Here is a 23,877-nt window from a genome sequence, read left to right as displayed (position 1 = left end):
GATTTATTCACTCTTATATCCATTCCCAGGAAGAATGAAGCATCCGTGATCCTCTCCTGGCTTATTGAAGGAAAGGCACATTTACACCTTTCAGGAGACTGTTCTCGAGTGAATGTTCTTTCATCGCCAGGACAACTGATGATGTGGTCGGACGACCAATAACAAGTGCAGAGCTTCCTTCTTACACATCTGTGCTGGTGTTGGCAAGCCTTATTTTATGACACAGAGTTGGTTCAGGAAACAACTGGATGAGAGTTTTCATCAGCAGCTGGAAGGTGCAGCAAGGCACTTCCAATTTTCAGCACATTGGCCCAAAGAAGAAGCTGGGGATCTGGGAACTGACGTGGTGGTGCAGAGGAGGGAAGCACAGGGATGTTAACAGGAATCCTCTTCTGTGCACCTGGAAATGTTTACTGATGTTCTCAAAGAGGATCCTCCCTGGAGCCCAGCCAAGGACTCAGCTCTTTGGGCCCGTGCTCCCCACTCCCGGACCTATTTCTATTTCTCTCACTAGGCGTGGGCTCCCCCACGGATGGAAATGCTCTGGCCTCTCCTGCCAGGTGCTCCAACCCGGGCCCTGAGTGTCACACAACCATTCCCTTGGAGGGAGAGAAGGTAGGAAACTCAAGGTTCTCTCTCTCTCTCTCTCTCTCTCTCTCTCTCTCTCTCTCTCTCACACACACACACACACACACACACACACGCACACACACACACACTCAGGATGGAGATACTGTCATTCTAGAATTTAATTGTTTTCTTTATGACTCTTCTCATTAGTGTGCAATATCAAAAGGGCCAAGGATTAGGGTGTAGGTCTAGATAAATGGTCCCTGAGGCCCATTTGGCCTGTTTTAGGCCAGACCCCTGCTGCAGGGGTATGATGACTGGAGTTGTTCTGGGAGGTGAGAGTGGAGAGGTCAGTGCCCGGGGGACTTGACCAAGTTATCTGTGCCTCCCCATGAAAACTCAGAGCTCATTCTCTCAACTGAGAATTGTCTTGATTCTCATCCTCTCAAATCCTGTAAAATTTGATTTATCAACAAATAAACCTCTGATGCTACTTGAGAGCCTGTCCCCAGATCTAACCACTTGTGGACACCTGCACTGCCGCTGCACTGGTCCAAGCCACTACCAACCTCCATCCGTGACCACGACGGCAGACCTGTGCTCCCATCCTGTGGCCGTGGTGACAAACCACCGCAAATTTTGTGGCTAAAAGCAGCATGAATTCATCATCTTACAGTTCTAGAGGTCAGAAGTCTGAAACCAATCCCACTGGCCTGACGCGCAGGTGCCGCAAGGCTGCTGTCCGTGAGGGGGCTCAAGGGGCATCCCTGTCCTTGCCTTTCTAGTCCTGGGACCTGCCGTGGCTCTGAGCCCACCCTGTCCTCCCCACGTTTCCTGGCCTCCCTCCCTCGCTTATGAGGACCTTTGTGAGTGACTGCGCTGGTCGCCCGATAATGCAGGGCAACCCCTCATCTCATGGCCGTGGATTAGCAACCATAATTCCACGTGGAGCCTTTTTATTCACTCTCAAGTAAAATAGTGCGTCCACAGGTTCGAGGGGACACGTGGATCTCTTGGGGAGGCCCTAATTCTGCCCCCAACATGTCCCTCACTTCAGCCTCCTGTCCACACACAGCCATGGGTACCCCAGGAAACAATTTATCACACCACCTGACTCTGCTCAGATCCCTGCCAGGACCCTGCTTCCAACTTGCAACTCCAGCTCCCAGAGCAGCACAGAGGTCCTAGGAGCTGCTTCAAGCAGGTCTGCAAGCACTGAACAATCCCATTGTTTCTCATACTGACCCTCCTGCATCTGGGGCCTTGGAAGGGGTTCTCACACCGTGTTTTATTCACCATGTTTTCATTCGTGCTCACAGGGGAGGTTTGTCTTCTGTTTTCTGTGTTATCTGTGTTTGGTTTTGCTTGGTAGACTAGTTTGGAGGCGTCGCATCTTCTGTAGTTCAGAGAAATATAAACAATAGAAATCATCTCTTCCTTTAAAATTTGAAAAACAACCCATGCCTTTTAACATTTTTACATTTCAGTGAGGCGAGGCTTCAGGAAAGCATAGCAAACAGTACATAGCCAGGTGAGGAAGGCTCATGGAGCACGTTGTCCTGCTCCCAGACCCTTTCTATCCTGTGTATCCACTGATTATAGCCCAAACTCTACACAAAAACTCTGAATACAGTGTTCCTTTCTCAGCCCTGCCCAGTGTGGAGCATGGGCCCTGAGATGCTCCCATTGCCAGCACATCAAGCTGGCTGGGTGTCCAGATGCCCCATCCTGCTCACAGGGCCATTTACTCTGGCAGGCCAGGAGCTATCTGAAGGCTCGGGTCACTTTCCAGGCTCTGGACTAGCCAGGAGATACCTGGCCCGTCCTGCCTAGCCCAGGACCCCCGGGGCACGGTCTCTGATGGGCCGGAATGGAGATGAGGTGGGATCGACCAGGTCCCAGGTGTCTTAGGCTCTACAACAAAATACCACCACCTGTGGGCTTGTCTGCAGGTGGAAATCCAAGAGATCAGAGACACACACACACACACAAAGGCAGAGACACAGGCAGAGGGAGAAGCAGGCTCCATGCAGGGAGCCCGACATGGGACTTGATCCTGGGTCTCCAGGATCAGGCCCTGGGCTGAAGGTGGCGCTAAACCGTTGAGCCACCAGGGCTGTGGAAATCCAAGATCAAGGAGCCAGCATGGCTGGTTTCTGGTGAGAGCTCTCCTCCCTACAGCTCCCAGCTCTCTTGCTCCAAGGGCGCCAATCCTCTCATGAGGACTCTGCTTTCATGGCCTTATTAACTCCATCTCTCAGAGGCTCCAACTCCTAATACCACCACATTGTGGGGAGTAACTGAATTTTTGGGGACACAATTTAGTCCACAGCAGACAGGTACTCTTTTTCTAAAATTTTTATTTGTTTATTTATTTATATGAAAAAGAGACAGAGATAGAGAGAGTGTGAGTGCAGAGGGAGAGAGAGAAGCAGACTCCCCCTGAGCAGGAAGCCCCACGTGGGACTCGATCTCAGGACCCCGAGATCATGACCTGAGCCCACCCAGGCGCCCGGGGCTTAAATCTTGATTGTCTGCTCAGCGTTTCAACCTGTTTTCAGTTCCCTATGCATCTCTATTAAATTTCATTAGGAGGGCAGCCCCAGTGGCTCAGTGGTTTAGCACCGCCTGCAGCTCAGGGCGTGATCCTGGAGACCTGGGATCAAGTCCCACATCGGGCTCCCCGCAGGGATCCTGCTTCTCCCTCTGTCTGTGTCTCTGCCTCTCTCTGTGTGTCTCTCATGAATAAATAAAATTTAAAAAAAAATTTCCATCAGGATCATTATGATGCCAGCCCTGCTTTTTCCTCTCTTCTCTGGAAAGTTGATTCCCTCTTTCCTGCTCTTGTCCTCTGCTCCATTCCTCATACACCTGAGAAATGCAGCCTGGATTTGACAGGACCCACGCACATCCTGGGCGGGGTTGGGGGGGTGGGGGTGGGGGTTGGCTGCATCTTGCTTGGGTTAAGGCCATTCACCGCCAGCCATGATCCATGATCGCCATTGGATGCAGTGCTGCACTAAGTGTGCTAACGAGTCAGCAAAACATTAATCGCCTTTCAAAATGTCTCAATGCTTCCCATCATGTTCAAGACCTTCTTCTAAACTAATCCACAGGGCAGTCCCGGTGACTCAGCGGTTCAGTGCCACCTTCAGTCCAGGGCATGATCCTGGAGTCCCGGAATCGAGTCCCACGTCGGGCTCCCTGCATCCTGCATGGAGCCTGCTTCTCCCTTTGCCTGTGTCTCTGCCTCTCTCTCTCTCTCTCTCTCTCTCTCTCTCTGTGTGTCTCTCATGAATGAATGAATAAAATCTTAAAAAAATAATAAAAATAAACTAATCCACAAACAATATTTGCTGAAGAGTCTCTGAATAATTGCCATGCCTCCCAGTTCTTGCTAAGCTCAGCCCCCACCTGGGGCAGTTGTAGGGTCCCAGGAGCAGTGCCCACCCAAACCCAGTACCTGGCTCCTTCCTCTCTTGCCTCCTTGCAGCAGGTGAACCAAGCCCCTCTGCTGACAATAAGGGTTCTGATCGCTGATCCGCTTTTTTGAATAAGAGACAGGGAAGCAGATGACCTCCAGCTCCTCAGAACCCGTCTTTTTATGCCTAACTTTGCTTTGCAGTCCGCTGTAGGGCAGCTGAAGGAGGCCTAGGGGTGGGGAGCCCTGCAGACACATTGTAGCCAGAGCCGTAGGAGTCACGCAAGTGGGGTAACAGATCCGGGGACCCACAGCCCTTTCCACCTGTGTCAGCTTGCACACCTGCCTGCAGCCCCCCTCCCACCCCCAGCGCCCCAGCCCTGCCCCGGGACCCACAGGATAGGAAAAGCAGGTGCTTTGCTTCACGAATGCCTTTGAGGTGCACTCAGCTTGATTCCTGGCTCATTTCTTCATCATGAACAAACTGGAGGCAAACAGTCCCCCCACCCCCACCCCCACCCCCACCCCAGCGAGGAATGCTGGGTCTGCACAGAGCAGGCGCTCCACACAGTAGCTTCTGGAGAGAAAGTGCTTCCTCACAATCTTTGGTGTGTCCTGACACGCAGAGAACATGGCAACCACGCCAGGGACCCATTGCAGATTTTAGGTCTCACTTTTTCGATTCTGGGCTTTTTAGGGTTAGAGGTCCAGGTCCAGGATGGGGAGCATTTCCACCAGGTGACACAGCAGAAGAACCACTGAGACCTAAGTAATGGCCGAGCCAAGGTGATGGGTGTTCATGGCGGGAGTCACCGCATTGGCAGGGGAACTGATTATGACCAGCAGGAGGGGGCAGGGCTGCTGTACACAGTGGGGGCATGGTCAGGTGCCTGGGTTACCAGCTCCACACCTCTGGCCACTCCCCTGGTCAATTTGGGTCATAAGTGGACACATTCAGCAACCATGGCCTGAGAGAGGCATGGCATCCGAGGGCTTGTCATATGGGATGAGGACCTGAATACCAGCCCCCAGACCAGCAGAGGGGTCAGCAGAGGGGGACGAAAACTATCTGTTGTGGTCTCGAGATCAGCTACAGTGCTAGGCTGTAGTTTACCCACCAACCTTCTCGACTATGCTTCTGCCAGGGAATGAGGCCTTCCTCTGGTCCCTGGGGAGACCGTTCCAGAAAGTGGACAGTGGAGCAGATTGTTTGGTGGGCTCTCCATTGCACTGCCAGGACCCACTCTGGGGACTGAAGGACTCGTCCCCTCTGCTGACAGCCCTCTCTGGGGATTGTCTCAGACTGCATATTGTCCCCCAGGGTCACCCCCAAGGTCTCCCAAGGCAGTCTGCACCCAGTGACCAGCACCCAGAGAAGCAGAAAGAGCTGTGTGTGTCAAGGGGTTGGTTGAGGCCTCTGATAGGCCTGCCCCACTTTCCAAACCCTGCCAGCCCCACGTCCTCATCTGCATCTGTCCCTCCCCCTCCCTTCCCCTCCCACCACCGCAGCCCCCAGAAGAGCTCTGTGAGACTTCCCACAACCCAATCCCCAGATATTGCTTCCTGCCACAGAAATCCCTTCTGATCTCATGGTAAACGGGCTTCTCCAATCTAGCCTTGTAGCTAAGATGCTTTTTGGCCTATGTCTGCCTTACTCTTTGTTTCTGACCTAGAATCCGGACAGGGATTGGGGAGGCACTGTTAATTGAACTGCTTCAAAATCCCAACAGCCATCATTATTAGGATATAGGACAGGCAGGTGCACGCAGGCAGGCAGAGCGCCAAGGGTATCCCTGCTGTGTGGACCATCACTGCCAGATTGGGAGCCAGCGCAGCCCCAACCACAGCACAGGGATGTTCATCCGGGGTTCATCCTTCATAAGCAGCCTCACTGCAGGGCGCCTTCCAGGTGAGGATCAAGCCAAGAGTTACCGGATGCTTTTGAGGGAGCAGGTTGTTTTTTTAAGATTTTATTTATTTATTTTGAAAGAGAGAGAGGGTGTGAGCAGGGGGATGGGCAGAGACAGAGGGAGAGAAACAATCTAAGCAGACTCCATGTTGAGCACAGAGCCCAACGTGGGGCTCAATCTCATGACCCTGAGATCATGACCCGATCTGAAATCAAGAGTCTCAACAGACTGAGCCACCCAGGTACCCCAGGACAAGGACTGAACCTGCTCCTGATCACCTTGCCCTTCTGGCCGCTATCAGCAGTGGGTCTTGTGAGAACTGCACAGGCCCAGGACCAGAGTGGCAGGTGTGCAATTCTCAGTGTCCCTGACGCAGTCTTCCAGGGCCTGAACCAGATACCTAACTCGGCTGGGCTTACTTTCCTCATCTGTAAAATAGCGCGAGAAAAACACTGCAGAGCTGCTGGGAGGATTACGTGAGGTAATGTGGCGAGGAGCCTGGCCTTCCACACCTGATGCACATTAGTATTCCTCATGTAAAGGGTTTGTAAGCTTCCAACGTGATGACTGACTTATGGCTGGCCCCTCCTGGCCAACTCATTTACCTCCCACTGTGTCATTTCTAAATAGGGAGTCTATTTACACTTGGGCAGAACAGAGGTAAGTTTCTGGGCAGCTCTACAGGGCAGGGAGCCACCTAACGAGCACGACTTATTTTTATCCACCACTTCGGCATGTTAGACGGGGTGTTTTGATCCAGGTCAGCCCTTCTGGTAAAATGAGATTTGCTGCTCACCTGCAAAGGGTGAGTTATGTAATGCCACTTGGCACCAAGAATACCAGGCAGTCAGCTCCAGGACCAAGGCCATGCAAGACGGGGAGCCCTGGGGCTAGAGCTGGGAGATGCCAGTGACGGGGACCCCTGCTGGGACAGTGCCTCTATCTAGAAATGAAGCCTCCTTGGTTTGGCTGCAGTTCTTCAGCTGCTCCCCCCAGAGTCACCGGTCATTCAGGGGTGGGAAAGCTTGACAAACTTGCCCAAGGGGGCGGATAAAGCAGCATTCAAGGCTCCACTGGGGAAGACGCACACAGAACATCCAGCTTCCGTGTTGTATATCCTCGGGCGTCTGCCGGTGACAGAACCTGGCTGGGTGGCCCACCAGCTGAGCCCTCACGTCCCCACATCCCTGGATTCCAGCTCTGGAAACACTAGAGAACTGGCCCAGGTAAGGGCAGGGATGAGACAAGCAGCGGAGCCTCCTAAGGGGCCTGGACCCCAGGAACCCTGAGCTGGCTCCTTGGCGAGTCTGCGGACTGAGGACCAGCCCCAACTGCTAACTGGAAGGACGGGCCATCCAGCCTCCCAGCAAACAGCCCTGCACCGCCCAGGCCAGTGTCCCTCCCAGCACACTGTGCAGCACGCGGACACCCTCACAAATCCAGGAAGCAGGGCAGCTTGGATGCTATGTCCCCCAAGTCCCTTTGTCCTGCTCTCCCTGGTGCTGCCTCTCCACCTGCTGCCACAGGAGCTGCTCTGGATCATGAGGCCCAAGCACATCTCCTTCTCTGAAATCTGCTTCTGGATGGTTTTCTGGTCAGTGCTCACCTGCACAGGGGACGGCTCTGCCCTGCCTTTTCACATGAGAGAGAAGGGGGGCGGGCCCTACCGACCTGACCCTCCTGCAAGCACGGGCTGGCCCTCTCTGCCCTACCTGCCCCCCACCCGCTGCACGCTGCCCCGTCTGTATCCATGAGAGTGGCCGATGCAGGCCAGTGGTAACAATACATCCACACTGTGTGCTGTGCACTGTGAAGCACTGTGAAGCAAGCAGGCATCAGCATCTTCCCGCTTGACAAACGTGGGGAGGAGAGAATGCCCGCCCCTGGCGTACAGCTGGTGAGGAGCAGAGCCAGGATCCATCCCAGCTCCAGGTGACCGCAGGCGGACCGCAGAGCGCAAGTGCCTAACCCTACCTCACACTGTGTAGCTCCAGCCAAGCGCCCCTTCCTCCAGATAGCCCTCCCTCAGTCCACCCGGTCCCTAGGCCCCTTCTTGCTCCACCAAGGGAGGATTTTGTGGGACTCCTGAGAGCCGGGCCGTGTCTTACTCAATATGCCCCTGTGCCCCCGCTGGCCCATAGTGGCATGGAGCTGGACTTCCAGGCTTTCCCGGGGACAGGGTCGCTGTGTGGGGTCCTGAGTGGGGCACAGCCAGGGAGGCCATGGGGGCTGCATGGAGCCTGGGAGCCGCTCATCATCCACACCAGGTGCCCTTCTGGCAGCTCGGCCACCCCTCAGGGTGTAGCCCAGGTGCTTCCAGTTGAGTTTGTTTCAGGCAAACCAGTCGTCAGGGGTCGACGATGGGGATGTGTTAGGGACCAAATGTGTCTGCTCTAAATATACACGCTGAAAACTACCCCCCCAATGTGGTGGTGGCAAGAGGCGGGCCTCTGGACAGTGGTAGCAAGGATGGGCCCTCAGGACGGGGTGAGTGGCTTCTCAGGAGTTAGGACAGGAGCTGTTGTTCTCTGCTCTCTGCCCTGTGAGGCCCTGACAAGGGGTTGGCAGGCTGCCACCTGGGAATGCGCCCTCCCAGAGCTCTGTGCTCCTCAAGCACCCTGATCTTGGGCTTCCAGGCCCCCGACCCATGAGCCCCATCTGTGGTGCTCTGTCAGACAGGATGTACCCTGGACATCACCAGGGGCATGGGTCTGCATAGGCCAAGCACCCTGATCTTGGGCTTCCAGGCCCCCGACCCATGAGCCCCATCTGTGGTGCTCTGTCAGACAGGATGTACCCTGGACGTCACCAGGGGCATGGGTCTGCATAGGCCTCAACCACTTCCGTCCCCTCCAATGGCCCACATGTCGCTCCATCATCTGAGACCAGAGTAACGGCCGCGTGTGTAGGATTACAGAGGTGCCACCTTCGCTACTGCACCCTTCCCTTTAAAACAGAACCCACATCACCACCAATAGAAATTATTTTTAGCTATTTTCATAGTTGCTGATGAAATTAGCTAAACATAAGTGTTCCTGGTAATTTGATTACTACTGCTGACCGGGAGTAGTACTATCATCCCAACAATGGGATAAACTCATTTCAGCCCACAGTTTGGCTCATGGGTTCTGGCATCAGACTCTGCAGCTGGGTCCCCAGCTTACCACCATGGACCTCCCTTCTGTGACCCCGTTTCCCCATCTGCTAATAAGATAGGGAACATGAGGGCACTTTGCCTGTAGGATTACAGCACGGGGTTTCACAAAATAGTCCCAATGACATACCTAGCATGGTGCCACACATGTAGAAATGCTTATGTGTAATGAAATCATTCCATTTTTTAAAAGATTTATTTATTTATTTGAGGGGGGGAGAACATGAGTGCGAGGAGTGGAGGGAGAGGGGGAGTCTCAAGCAAACTCCTTGCAGAGCACAGAGCCAGACGTGGGGCTCCATCCCATGACCCTGAGATCACCACCTAAGCTGAATCCAAGAGTCAGATGCTGAACCAGATGAGCCCCCCCTGGTGCCCTGAGACCATTCCATTTAAAAAGTCATTCCTGTTTGAGACAAAATTAAAATTATTCCAGAGAGATCTGGCCCTTTAAAAAGCTCAGAAAGTCAGTGTTGTTAACTGCCAGAAATTGCTCCTGACACTTTTTGCAGAAGCCAAGGGTTGGTGAGCTTGTGTGTGTGAGTGAGAGGAAGGCAGGCGGACGTGGCAGCTCCAGGCTTGGGGTCGGGGCTGCTCCCTGACAGACGACTTTGTCACATGCCCTCGTTCTGTGCCCAGGCCTGGTGTGTTGCTCAGGGGTTTTCCACCCTGACTAGGCCTCTCTGACCAGCCAGGCCACATGGTCTCAGGTAGACCCCGCCCCTGGGACTGAGGGTCATTGGGTCATGTTGGAGAGTATGGCCCCTATGGGTGGGATTGGAGGGGATGCACCTGAGCCTGGACCAGGGTGACCCAGCAGAGGGACTCTCGTCCCTGGTTTGCCTAGGACCCTCCTGGGGTCAGCACTGAAAGCCCAAGCCAGGAGAATCCTGCTGGGTCCCCTCACAGGTGGTGCCTGCACAGACGTGTTGGCCATACCAGGGTGGGCAGAGGCCCCAAGGGCTGACCCCAATCCTGACTGTGTCATCATAACCCTTTTGGTTTCTTCAAATGCCTTCAGAGGAATCAGCATCACCAGCCTCTTGCATTAGAACTTTGATGTACTTACAGATCATTTTGTTTCATCCTTCAGTTTTCTCCAGGTTGAATAATACTAGTCTCACAGGCTGTGGGCTCGTGCCACAATCCCCTGTCATCTCCACAATGGCCCTGGCCTGGGGTTTGGAGCCAGGAAAAGGACTGAAGACTCCAGGAGTCAGGCCATTCTCGGGGGTGGGGTGGTAGGGAATCCTCATCTTTAGAACTGACAAGGTTTGAGCTGCAGGGTCGACCCAGGAGTGTCCAACCTGGCCTTGCCCAAACCTGAGTGCTCATCACAGCATCCAACCCAGCTCCAGATCTTCTCAGGGGCATAGGGGGTGAGGTGCAACACAGAAACATCTGATTCAGAGTGACACCAGGTCGGAGGGGTGGGACTGGGCCCAGAGCACTCCCTCCTTACTTACCTCACTCCACTGGGCTCTTGGAATCTTCCCCCTGTGAGCATACCTGTTGCTGCAGAGCCCCCCACCCCCGACACCTCCCCTGAGAAGCCTCCCTGGACTCTAACCATTTGTGGGCCCCTTGTGTGTATGCCTGGTGCTTCCACAAAAAATGCACACTCCATCATTACCTGGAGACTAACCTTTAGGGATAATTTCTACATTTTGTCGTGAGAGAAGCTTCTATGAATGTGTAGAACACAGAAGGATCCATAATAATAAAGCCTCATTATTTTCAGGGGGCGGGCAGGGAATGACTGTCTTGCTATGTTTCTTGATTGTTTCATATTAATTTTATTTTTCTATGGGTATGTCAAGATCTTTTAGGAAGGAGAAGCTTGACTCCTTTATCTTGCCTTTTCTTTTTTCTTCTTTTTTTAAAAAACTTCACAGCATCTGTCAGGGTGCCAGGGAGCTAAAAAGCACTCAATAAATACAGCCAGAGGATGATGAATGAGTTCTGCATGGGCCACCACCCAGCAGGACACCTCGAATGCCAAAGCTCAACGATGTTTGTTGAATGAGTGAGTGAGCACTCCCCTGTCTCAGAAATGGATCCTGCTTATCCACTCCCCCTATTTGCCAGCTTGGTGGATATGAATTCACCAGAAACAGAAAAACAATATAAAAAGATGGAATGAGATAAAAATATAAAAGAGTGGGATGAAGTGCTTGGTATTTAAGTGATTTCTCTACTTTTTACAGGAGAATTCTGGCTCCTATCCTCTCTCCTTCATGGGCAAAAGGAGCTGGGTGTTTGTTCCAAAGACACCCACTCGAGGCCCTTCCTCTGGGACTCATACTGTGTCACCTTCCGAAACCCTCCCCCCGCTCCTTCAGCTGCAGAATGGCACGCCACGAGATGGGAAATTCAATATGAAAAACAGTCGCATACATTTAAATGCTGGTACCCGGATGAGAATCTTCCACAGGACTTTCAATGCTTTCAGCTATTGATTGCAGATGCAGACTTCTGTTTACTCAGGGCGTCATTAAGGCAAAGTCTTCAGCTTGACTCAGTGATCGCTTGCTCTGGCACACATGCTGACCAATCTGCCTGCCATGCTAAATGATCCCCCCTAGTTTAGGGTGCTATTCCCACGGTCTCCAAAGGACCAGCCCCTGAGCTAGAACATGAAAACCTAATGCAGGGGCAATGGCTTTCCACGTAAAGAAATGTCAGTGACGCACAGAAACTCCAGCCAGATAACCTTCAACATCACCTGTTCCATCTCCTTGGTGAAATAGGCATGTGATCTGGAATTAAATGTGATCACCTCTGCAAAGCACCTAACACAGGACATAGGCTAATTGCTCAGGAAGTGTGAGCCCTGGCAGTAATGGTCAACACCAACAGGGGTGAAAGAGATCCAAGCTCCTGCCCTCTCAGCTGAGTTCTCCTGGCTTCTTGCACTCAGATGGTCGGTCATAAGGTTGGATCTGCTGTCCGTAAGTCTGTGCCAGAGGTAGCCAGCCTCCCAAATGGCCTCGCTGCCAGGCCCGTGCAGTCCCCTCCACCCCTGAACCAGGTCCTGAAATACAAGGGGCTTACTTCTCCCTCCCTGCTGGGTTGTCTGGAGGAAGCATGTCCATGCCATGAGGGGATGCCCACGTTTCAAGGAGCCGAGCCCTGCTGGCAGCCAGAGCCTCCCAGAGGCACTTCCATCTTCTGGTAACCTCAGCCCAGCCAACATTCATACAACCTCGATTCACCCAAAGCCAGAAGGATGCTGCTAAGCCACCCCACAATTCTTGGCCCTTAGAAAATGGATGTTTGTTATTTTATGCAGCTAAGTCTTGGGGTGCTTTGTTATGTAGCAAGAGATAACTCATACGTGCCTTTTTGCTTAAACTTGATTGAATGCATGTTTGTACCTTTCAGTGTGTGATCTTGGGCCAAGATCTTCAAGAACATTAGCTTAAGAAATGGAAATGCCGATAAAACCGTAGTGGTTGAAGTTTTCCATGCTCTTTTTCTGAGGTATATAAAAGCTGACTCTAGTTTTAGGGCATATAACTCACCTACCTGCCTGTCTGTCTTCTCCCATCCCACATTCATCCATCCAGGCCAGGCCTTAAGACTCGGGCTTTAAGATAGAATGTACATAGATAAATAATATAGAATAGAGGGGGAAAGTATCCTTTTTCTTTCTAGAATTTCTTTTGGAAAGGTTTCTTCAGAAAACTGTTTTTGGCCAACTAACTTGGGGTAAAAGTTGAGCCTCCAGAATATGATTTATTCAATATGAGACTGCAGGGTGTGTGTGTATTCACCCGTGTGCTCATGCATGCGTGCATGTGTGTGTGTGTGTGTGTGTGTGTGTGTGTATTGGAGCCAGGAGGGTTACAAGTCACATTTATTTGTATATCTTTAGAGGAAACACAAGGAGAATGAGCGGAAGTGAGAGGAGGGGGTTAAGGACAAAGGCTCCATGCTGTAGCTCTTCCCCCCATTCCCCCTCATCTTATGTAAAATTACTAAACTCACAAAATAATTGAGGCATATGAATTAGAGAGGCAAAAACAATGATGGGGCAAGCCTCTGAGTTTATACCAATGGAAGTATGGACTGTCCAGGCATAGTGGCAGGGAGAAGGAGGAAATATTGAGATTGCAGAGGAACTATGGGAGGGCTTCAGAGTTTCACGGAGCTATAATATTGGGGGTTGAAATACACTCGAATCTTTGATGGCTGCTGAAGACCCAGTGGGCATGCTGGATGGATGGATGGATGGAGGATAGATGGGTGGGGGGAGGGTGGATGGGGATGGAGGATGGATGGGTAGATGGATGGATGGATGGGAGAATGGATGGATAGATGGAGGATGGATGGATGGATGGATGGATGGATGGATAGAGGATGTATGGTTGGATGGGGATGGAAGATGGGTGGAGATGGAGGATGGATGGATGGAGACAGAGGCAGGGAAGTAGATAGGTGTCAGCTGTCTGAGGGCTGAGAGCTGCAGTTTCACTTTACTCATTTTTGTACACTCAATGTTATACAGAGATTTTATAAACATGGAATAAATGAGGTAAGTGGGTGAATAAATAATATACAAATGAATAAATAGATGAATTAACTTTCAAGTGCTAATCTAATATAGGTACTCCATGTCTGCACTCACTGTGTGATTATTCTGAAACTCGTGAGTTTATTTCATAAGCTTACACATATTTCAAGGCTGTAGAAGATACCTCGCCAGCTTAAGCATACTTAGCACAAAGCAATGTTTTACTGCTTCCAGAAGGCTTCACCCTTTCTCCTGGTCCACCCGACAAACATTTATGCTCTGTCTTTACCTGAGAGATGCAGAATGGACATGGCGATACATGTCCAGCCCGAGTAGAGCAGAGGCTCTCACAAACAAGCTAGCTTGTGCTGATAACTGAGTTCTGATTCTCTTTCTCAGCCTTCTACAGGATTGTGCAACTGAACGCGCCCTTCTACACACATCTGAGCTGCTCTTGTCATGGGCTACACATGAGAGTCCTCTGCCTACAAAGCCCTGTATCAGCCATGGAGGCTCTGCCATTGCACACATACCACATGCACCTCTGGGGATCTACGTGGGAGCAGCAGTGGCCACTGATCATGACTCACTTTGCTGGGATTTTTTTTTTTCTAATCACACAGAGAATCTCAATAAAAGGAGATCATTGCAATACCAGCTGTCAGTTCCAGTGAGGTCCTGTAATTGTCACCTTGCCAGACCTTGAAATCCTCCTACACACTATGTCATGGTAATTCATCTGAACTTATGAATTATATGCAGAGATAATGAAACTTACCAGATTACCTTTCAACTTCATTCGAAAGGAAATGAATTGGCAAGGAGACTGTAATGACTTATGAGGAGACTTTCATGTCCTTAAAATAGCTGACTGACTTCTCCTCTGGCCTCCGCTCTCCCCCTCCTCCTGTTCTCCTGCTACTTCCTTTTCCTTCTCATCAGAAGCTTAGAAAGGCAGAAGACAGGAGGGGCCAATCGTGGGACAAAGTGTGTGACTGTATAAGTGTGTGCATGCATGTATCTGAGTATGTGCACACGTGAGTGTGCATGGTGTGTGAATATGTGTGTGAGTGTGTGTGCATGAGTGCGCACAAGCGGTCGACTCTAACTCACAAGGAAGGGACTCCACACCTTCCTGCCCCCCACCAACACCCACTGCTGCTGGTGAGATTGTAGAAGGCAAGGCTCAAGGATGAAAACCAACCAGAGAGGATATTATGGATAAAACTATTACCTGTTCCTTTTCTTTCTTCTTCCCCTCTCATCGTCCAGAAGGCTATTTATGAATGCACAGCACTAGCCCAGAACTTCCTCCCCAGACTCTATGCTACTACATGTCTAACACCTGCACGATGACCTACTGATGGTCAGTGCACACACATGGGGGAGGTGCTGCTGCGTGTTCACCGGCCGGCTGCAGGGCGCATCTTCTGTGTGGGTGAGCAGGACTGCACACCTGAGCTCTAGGCCCAGGCCGGGAGGAGCAGCGTGCACCTGACTCTCCCTACTCTTTGCCGTTGTGGACAACGCAGACAATCCTAATGGCCTCAAGCAGGTGGACCTGTCTGCCAGGGCTGTTGCTCGAGGGCTGGGCCACAGCTGCGTCTGTGTGCCAGACCCTCCCAAGCCAGGGAGTGGCAACCAGAAGCTGGGCTCATTTTTTCCTCAAGGTTTTCTAGCTGTTGTGAGCATGGAAGGTGGTGGAGTCTAGCGTTGGTCATTCCATGACTGCAGAGCCACCATCTACTCTTGTGAGCCTAGGGGTTGTATCTTCCTGATTCGGAAGAACAAGCCCAGAGAGGTCTTTGCAGTGAGGGGTACCTATAGGCACCCAGGCAGTGCTTGCACCTGTTTCACTGTTCCCGAGCCCAGCACGGTGTGTCCAGGACCTGACTGCACGAAGCCCCCACAGTCCTCCCAAGATATGGGTTCCTACCAACTGGAGTGGCTCTCTGCTTCCTGCTGATTCCAGATGTGATCCAAAATTTCATTCAACATATACTTGCAGTGGCCTAATAAAAACTCCGCTCAGCTCTGGGAGCTACCTAATGAAAGCCTGTCCTCCTGGAGCTTATAATCCATGGGATCCTGAATCCAGTCTTTCCTACATTTTTCTGCCCTTAAAATATGTGGATTAATTCTCATCAGCGCTGTTGGACAGTTTGGGTCAAGCCTGACTTTTTCACACTAATTCCCATCCTCAGTTCCCTGTGTGGACCTATCTCACCCCAATGCACACTCGTCTCCCAGGCCACCCTCGACCAGAGGGCTCTGCCCCACTCCCCCCTCATCGCAAGTGCCCTGCAAGCCAGCCAGCCTCCCCCTTGATGCCAGGGCCGGAGCCCCCTGCACAGGTAAGCTGGGGAGGTCTGTGGGGGTGTTTAGGCTGCAGGTCCCATCGGGGTTTGACCACAGAACTCTGCTTCCACCTGACACCCCTCCACACATAGGGCTCTCTGCAGCCCGCGGAGCCCAGAATGCCACCTCGACATCAAACGTACCCTCCATGGAGCTGTGGGAAAATCAGAACAGCATCATATGACCTGTCCTGTGGGGCCACGAACCAGCAGCATTTCCGAGAACCTCTAGTTCTGCTGTTTCCATCACTGCAGACCATCCCCAGCATGGGGGCCTGATGGATGCCTTCATTATAATTTAATGTGGGGACTGGTGTTTAATTGGTTCTCACTTCCCCCAGGTGCCCTGCTCTAACATCTCAGAGATGTATACCTACCAGAAAGGAGATGCCAAGCATCGCTGGAAGGGATAGGGTCTGCTGCTCAGAAACGCCACGGTGGCTTGGAAGTCTCTCCACTGGCTGTCAGCCTCCTTGTGTTAGTGAGTCTCTCAACCAAGGGGTGTGCATTTGCCCCTGTGGTGCCTGGTCTGGAGGGGAGAGTCTTGCCTGGAGGAGATGTGCATGATCAGCAGCTGCAGGGCTGGGGCTGGCCGGGAGCAGACATCCACCCTCGCCAGCCTGCAGAGCCCAGCAGAGAAGGAGCTGCAGGTCATGAGATTATCTGTGTGCAAAGCACAGCTGCAGGCCTCACTGAGATGCCCTGAGCCCCAAGATCCCCTACAGGGTGGATAACATGATGGGGTGTGGTCAGCATTCACCCCAGCATTCACACAAGACACATGTGTCCAGCGGTAGGAGGGTGCAGAAGACCCCTGGGATGGGACCCACCATACAGGAAGGATGGCGGCCCCCACAGTGACTCAAGGGCACTGGGATCAAGGTCAAAGTACAAAAGCATGTTTCCACTCAGCAGAGAAGTCTACTTACGTCACATCCAGGCCCACCCCGTCAAGACTTAGGATGGGTGTCACTGCCTGGGTGGGTAGCAGGTCGGGCCCTGAGGGCCTGGACACTGTGCTGTGGTGCCCATGCCTTCAGAGGTACTGGCCGCCCACCTGCCACTTGGTCACTGGCTCTGCAGTGTCACCTTTGGTGCCAGAGCTGGGAGTACTGTGTAAAGCTAGGTGTGAACCCCAGGAATTAGTAAACTTCCAACAAGAAGCACTGCATGCAAGGGAGGAGGGGACTGGATCTGCCACCTGTGCTCAGTTGTGTGGTGCAAGTACTCCAACCATGGCCAATTTTAAGCTACAGCTGCACATCATCAAGCTCACCAAAGCACATGGTGACACCTCGATCCCACCGTTGGGACAACACACGTAACCTCAAGAGCACAGATACAGCAAAATGTAGTGACATAATCATGAGGTGGTGAGTTTTGACTCTACCTTTGTTTTGAGTATAATTTATTTTGTTCTAAGCTTACGTAACCAGTTCTTATAAAGGCTGTGTTGGACAGCTGTTGAGCAAGATCCCCAAGAAACCTAACAACTGGCTCCCACAGCCTAGCACTCCGCCATTTGGGAAGGAAGGAATATGTGGGCATCACATGGTGGTCAAGAGGTCAAGGTCAGCACAAGAAGACACTCCCAGGGCACCCAGAGCCACCTGGCTAGAGCTGAGCAGCAGAGAGATGGTCGTAGCAATGTGAGGGCAAAGCCTGCTGTGGCCTGCTACCTTGCATGGCTCCTGGGCACGGGAATAGCCAAAACACAGTCCTGGGGCCTCCCCCAACACCCAGGGACTGCAGCCTCTGCTGAGGTCTGGACCACTCTCACCAGCGCATGGTTTGGAGCAGCCCACGTGTAGGAATGGGGGAGGTTGAGAGAGGGGTCTGTGCAGCTGCCCAAGCACCTGCTGGTGCTACTCATCTCTCTCAAGGGAGAACAGAACTGTCTCAACAGCCACAACTTCATTCAACATCGGTGCAACTGCCAAGCCTAAAAATAGAAGGAAAGGGGAGATCCGCTAGGGAGGGCTGAGCTGTGTCCTCGGGTCGTACACCGGGGACAGCCGGCCGCAGGATGGGAGTGGGAAGGACGGCAGCTGAGGTTCTGTTTAGGAAGGCTGTCTTCAGTCTGCGAGGGCGGCGGGGAGCCACCCTGAGGACCGACGTGGGCCGAGCGCCTGGGACGAGGCAGGCCATCAGCACAGGACTCACAACCACTCTAGCCGGGCAGGTGTTTTCCCTCACCTTCCAGGTAGGAAAGCTCAGTGTCAGAAAGGTCGGGAAGCCTGCACAAGACCCCCAAGCTCAGACAGCATGGCTCCTGTTAGCCCTCCTCACTTGGATGGAGGAGGAGGGCAAGCAGTCACCCGAGTAACTTCCACCAGCTTCAGCATTTGGACTATTTGAACTATGAACTGGACCCAGTGGCAGCTCCTATTTTGCAATATTGTGGCACTAAGACCATGCATATACGTGCTCTACAGGACTCCTGCCAGGGCCAGTGTCCAAGGGCAGTGGCCATGGGCTGGCAAGCACGGTGCTGGAAAGAGGGGTCAGGATATTGTGGACGGGATAAGGCATTCGGCAGACAGCTGGTCCAGGTGAGGACCGTGTACTTGGATGCACCCAGGGCACTGTGGGGATGGCAAGGAAGACCCAGCTCCTACAGAGGGAGGGCCTGACTTACCATGTACAGGGAGCTCATCTTGGTTCTCTGAAAATATTACCTCATTTAACCTAACAAGTCATGCAGTGAGTGTCATTTGGTGATGTGAAAAGTAAGTGACCCCAGCAGGTTCCACCCTGTGCCTTTGGCCTACAGCTCTGATGTTCCAAGGAAACTGGTACCAGGTCCCCCCAGCACCTTCCCTGATGCCTATGCCCCTGAAGACCTCTCTCCCAGGTGCCCAGAGCCATGCTGGGCAGGGACAGCCATCCATCAGCCACTGTGGGACTTACCCAGGGCACTGACCCCGGCTCCACTGACTCCCTGCCTGGGGTCGATTCTGTGGGACCAACAAGGACAGGTGAAGATATCCCAGCAGGCAGTATTATGTGGGGAAAGTCACAGGGGGTTTTAATGATGGCCCTTGCTCTGCCCGCCCTCCCTAGCTGAGGGCCTCTGACGTCCTACAACGTCCCACACCTTGATTTAGAGCTGTGGTTACTGCTGGGCCCTGGTCTGGCTCGGTCCCTGGGGCAGACTCACACACCCCGAGCCTCCCTGGCTTCCTCGTCGCTAACTGGGGTGACCACCTGGCACCCAGTGCTGCTCCAGCAGCTGTGCTCACCACTCTCACCTCTATGCACATGATTCACTTCTCCCAGGACCTGAGAATTGGCTCCAGCTCCCGACAGAGCAGCAGAGTTGTTCCCAGTCACCGCCTGTAGGAGGGAGGTACTTGGATGTTCCTGCACCTGCAGAGGACCCCCTTGGGGGAAGAACCTGCCACAGCAAAGCAAGTCTGAGGCTCTCACAGAAGAAGAAAACGAGGCACTTCATCTACAGCTCTATGTCTTTAGATCTCCTTTTCTCAAGTTCAGACTAATGGAACTGTAACAAGAGCCTAAGTTACTTTGCTGGCTTTCAGGTGACAGAAAAGGACAGGGGAGGGATGCCTGGGTGGCTCAGTGGTTGAGCTTCTGCCTTTGGCTCAGGACATGATTCTGGAATCCAGAATCGAGTCCCACATCAGGCTCCCTGCAAGGAGCCTGCTTCTCCCTCTGTCTGTGCCTCTGCCTCTCTCTGTGTGTCTCTCATGAATAAATAAAATCTTAAAAAAAAAAAAAAGAAAGAAAAGAAAAGGACATGGGGTTTGTGAAGTCAGGCGACCTGGGTTTAAAAGCAGATCTGTGACTGCTGCATGACTACAGGTAAGTCACTTACCCTCTCTGAGCCTCTGCTTCCACTTGGAAAATGGGAAAAAGAAGTGTATGGAGCGCATAGGATGGTGAGGAAGGTCAAATAAGATGTGAAAGCAATCTGTAGAAGGTGAAGCTTTAGGCGAATGTGAACTACTATTTACTGCGAAGAGAAAGCAACATTTAATGTTCAATCTCAGTAAACAGAACCTCAGGCAGTCAGTGTGCCAGAAATCCCTACTTCCATTCCCATGGTCTCTTTGTGTTTGTATCTGCTACTACGAGCCACTTCACAGCTTTCTGGAAGGAGGCAAAGTACAAAAACAAGCAAGACAGCTCCAGGGTGAGAAGCATGGCTGGGAAAGGGCTCCTGCAGCGGGTCTTCCCGGGAATGGGGTCGGAGACGAGGCTGAGCAGCCCCAGAAACCCAGCCAGGACGATGGACACTGCCTGGATCAAGGGGAGTCAAGTTGCTCCCCAAAATACTGCCTGGAATCCCCCGGTTTTATACCTTCAGCCTCAGCGCAGAAATCGGAGTTTTGTTCTCTCTACAATTTTTAGAAGCAAAACACCTTTTGGAAACTTTTTTCTCTAAGCTACCTGTTTACCAACCACTCAGAGGCGAAGCCAGCCTGTAACAGGGTTTAAATGAGAGCAGCCAGGTCGGTGAGACACTGAGCTGCCACTGCAGCTTAAACATAGCGCACTCGGCGTTACCAGCACCATCCATAACCCTGACTCACAGGCCCCGACGGAGCTGGGTACAGGTATAAATAGCCTGTGTGTGTCAAACATAAGAAAGGAAGGGAAGTTGGGGGAATGAAGTGGAAATCATTGTGCCCAATTTAAACACAAAACATCTCAGCCTTGTCATTATTTACAACCCCCTGTGACAACTCCTACCCGAAGAGGAGAGAATGTCATATGGAAAATTCTAACTAAGCGAGTGTCCTCGCGTGGAGCTAACACAGGGAACAGCGCAGCGTCATGTCACCCCGCCGTGTCACCTCCCGGCCGCCGGATGCGCCTGGCACAAAGCAGGCACCACAGCATTTCTGGGCTCGCGGCCGCTTGGGGTCCTCGAGACAAGGCAGCCTTGCCAATGTTGAGCAATCGATCTGCATTCATTGATTCTGTGATGGTTTGCGATTGATGGCAGCAGAGTACGGTCTGTGGTGGCAAAGAACTAACACTTTGAACATGTCGGGGTTTTAAAAAATCGTTTTTCCCTCGGATTCCCGCCTCCTCTTGACTTTGGACATAACTCCTGACCAACACAGCCCCAGGCCCCACTCCTGGTGTCCTGAGCCGGCTCTCCCAAAGCGGACGGCCTGCGGGTCAGGGCCTTTAGAGCCAGAGGCGAATGCATGCACCCCCAGGCCCCCCCACAGAAGCGCAGGCCGTGGCCAGGGGTCAGAAGAAACACGAGAGGCTCGGGTAGCCCGCCACGCCCTCGGGCTCCGAGGGTCCCACAGACGCGGCCTGGGTCTTGGGTCCTTCCACTCCTGGGCAGGCACCGTGCAGCCTCCGGCCGCCCCTCCTGCGTGGTCCCGGGGCTCCGTGTGCACGGCACGGAGCTGTGGGTGAGGTGCGCTCAGGGACCGCTGCTTCAGCAGTCCTGGCTCAGGAGAGGTCCCACGGCCCCGAAGGGATCGCAACCCTGGGGCGGGCTGGGCAGCGACCCCTGCGCTCCATGACCTTGGCAGTCCACAGGTGTCTCCCACATGGCCCCATCTGGGTCCTTCTCCAGCCACCAGCACACGTGACCTCAGCCTCTGATGGTGCGCAGTCTGAGCTAAGAGCTCACTAGCGTGTAGATCATGCTGAATATGGAGAGAAGAGGAAGAGAAGGGGTGAGTGGGAGCCTTCAAGGGACTCAGATGGGCCCTCACCAAAGGGGAGGGGTGGCTTCTTTCTCATCCTGGCGCTGGAGTGTCTGTCCCCTGCTGTCCCCACTTCCCACCACGTTGGACTAAACATCTGCTATGAGCAAGTACTGTGTCCCTTGGATAAAAGATGTGATCAGCCTAAGTGACTTCGTGGTTATTATGTAATGGGGTTTAAATGAGACCAGCCAGGTCGGTGAGACACTGCAGGAGGGGGGAGCAGCTGCAGGTCTCTGGGGTGTGGAGTGCAGAGGATTCTCTTCCTACCAGCTGCCACATGCTCATGTGATGGATGCATCCAGGACCCCAGATGATGCCACATCCTATCCCACTGCTGGGAAATGACCCTTATCACTATTCCAAGGCTCAGTGTGTGAACACAGGCCCTCTGCATATAGAAACTAAATGAATTCTTTATAGGGTCACTCCCTGGACTTCCTGTTTTTAATGGAATCCAGGCATCAAATGTGCATTGAGAGCATGTGTCCTGGGGTGGTGCCCCAACACTACCAGGGAGGGAGGTCACGCATCCCTGTGCTTCTAGAAAGGGCTGAAGGCTAATTCTGCAAGATGGAGGATGTTCCATGCCAAAATATACCACTTAGCCTCCCTGGAACAAAGAAAAACAACCACATTTTCACATCATAGAGAGGGAAATGGATAACCTCAGACAGAAAACCCAATGAAAGAAGCTCTGCTTTACTTCTAACCCTGCCTAGTTTCAAAGGCCCAGCAAGCTCCTCTGAGCACGTGCAGTTCCATCTCCGAGAACCTGGTACCTCTTGTGCCCACACAGCATCCCTGGCTAGGCCGGAGCTGGAGGCTCTCAGTGCACCTGGGGAAGCCAGGGGTCACATGAGAAGTGCATCGTTTGAGGGCACAGAGCCAGGGAGGGAAAAGCAAAAAGCCAAGGCCAATGCACTCTCCATGACAGCATCGAGTGACATCACAGATGCCCTTTACCTGCTCTACTCACTTGCAGTAACTCACTCATTCAGCATTTATCGGGCGCCTCCTGCATGCCAGGCACCATTCTCGGTGCTGAGAAACATGGTGAGCCTGCAGTCCAGAGCCTGCCCTGAGGTGGTACACAGCCAAGCTCCAGCAACAACCAGGAGCTCGTGAGTACGTCCTATGTGCTATGCTCTGGCCAGGGCCCTCGCTTGTGCACAAGCGAGTAAGACAGACAGACGGGGTGTCTGCCATCAAGTCGGCCATAGATAAGATGGATATAGAGGCAGAGGAATAAACATGAAGGAAGTAGCATGACCCAGAGCGATGCAGGAGGGTGGTGCTACTTCACCTCTTGGTTTGAGAGATGGTTACATGGATCAGGCAGACAGTCTACACTGGACTAACCTGCTCATGTTCCCATTAGCTAGGATCCACCCCAGGAACCTGCAAACACATCCTGGTCCACAGGGCACCCACTGGGATGGTTAGCACACAATGCTGAGAAGAGCCTTGGCTGTGAGGCCATAGAGACACCTCTCGACAAGGGCCTCGGACACACCTCTTAATCTCTGCGAGGTTTTGGGGAGCCCGAGGAAGCTGTGAGATGCTAACCCCACCATGACAGGCTCCCAGTGGCTGTCACTCCAGTCCAGCACTGTGCTCAGCCTGCACATAGCTATCCACATGCTTGGGTCCCCTTCTCCCACGATGAGGTGACCAGGGCTGACAGTCAACCCTGGATCTAAGCGGCTGGGAGTTCTGGGGTGGGAGAAATGGGATCTTTGGGGAGCTCTGCAGAACCTCAAGGCACCAGATTCAACAAAGAAGGGGGAGCCCTGGCCGCCACCCAGGGTCCCTGCAAGCAGGAGGAGTTGTCCTAATTTTGTTCTGGCAACGAAATAATTAACAAATGCAGCATGAAGGCAGGGCCAGACTGAACTGAAGGACAGACAGTCAAACAGAATGTCTGGAACATGATCATTTACAGGATGATCACTACTGGCCAATAGGCAGGAGCTGCCAACACCACCCCTGCCACCCCCTCGTGCCCCCGCAGCCTCTCCAGAGACGCTTCAGAGACCCTCAGGCTCCTTGTAAGTTGACGCAGACAGTGTCCCAGGATGGTCCATAGGGAAGGAGGGGGAAGGGGTCATCCTGAGCCTGGACCAACCCTTGACCCCAAGAAGAATGTAGTAGAATAACTGTGAATCCCCTCCAAGGCTGTTATCCCCAAGGTAAGGTGTATGCCCAGGGCCTCGCATCTTCTGGACGCTGGGACGTATGTGGGCAAGGGGG

General features: G+C 52.8%; 1 protein-coding gene across 3 annotated transcripts in view; it reads right to left on the bottom strand.

Annotated features, from left to right (window-relative positions):
• Nucleotides 1–9,237: 9,237 nt before the first annotated feature.
• The window catches only part of CNIH3 (cornichon family AMPA receptor auxiliary protein 3), a 215,471-nt gene continuing 200,831 nt past the window's right edge, over nucleotides 9,238–23,877 (bottom strand). For all 3 annotated transcript variants that reach the window (XM_072732665.1, XM_072732663.1, XM_072732664.1), the window contains one exon: nucleotides 9,238–21,564. In XM_072732665.1, coding sequence (XP_072588766.1) covers nucleotides 21,537–21,564 — 28 coding nt within the window. In that variant the 3' untranslated portion in view covers nucleotides 9,238–21,536. The remainder of the gene's footprint in view (nucleotides 21,565–23,877) is intronic.

The sequence above is a fragment of the Vulpes vulpes genome, chromosome 13, assembly GCF_048418805.1.
Source record: "Vulpes vulpes isolate BD-2025 chromosome 13, VulVul3, whole genome shotgun sequence".
NCBI lineage: Eukaryota > Metazoa > Chordata > Mammalia > Carnivora > Canidae > Vulpes > Vulpes vulpes.
The sequence above is the reverse complement of the archived record's forward strand: the minus strand, read 5'-3'. Positions and strand labels throughout refer to the sequence as shown.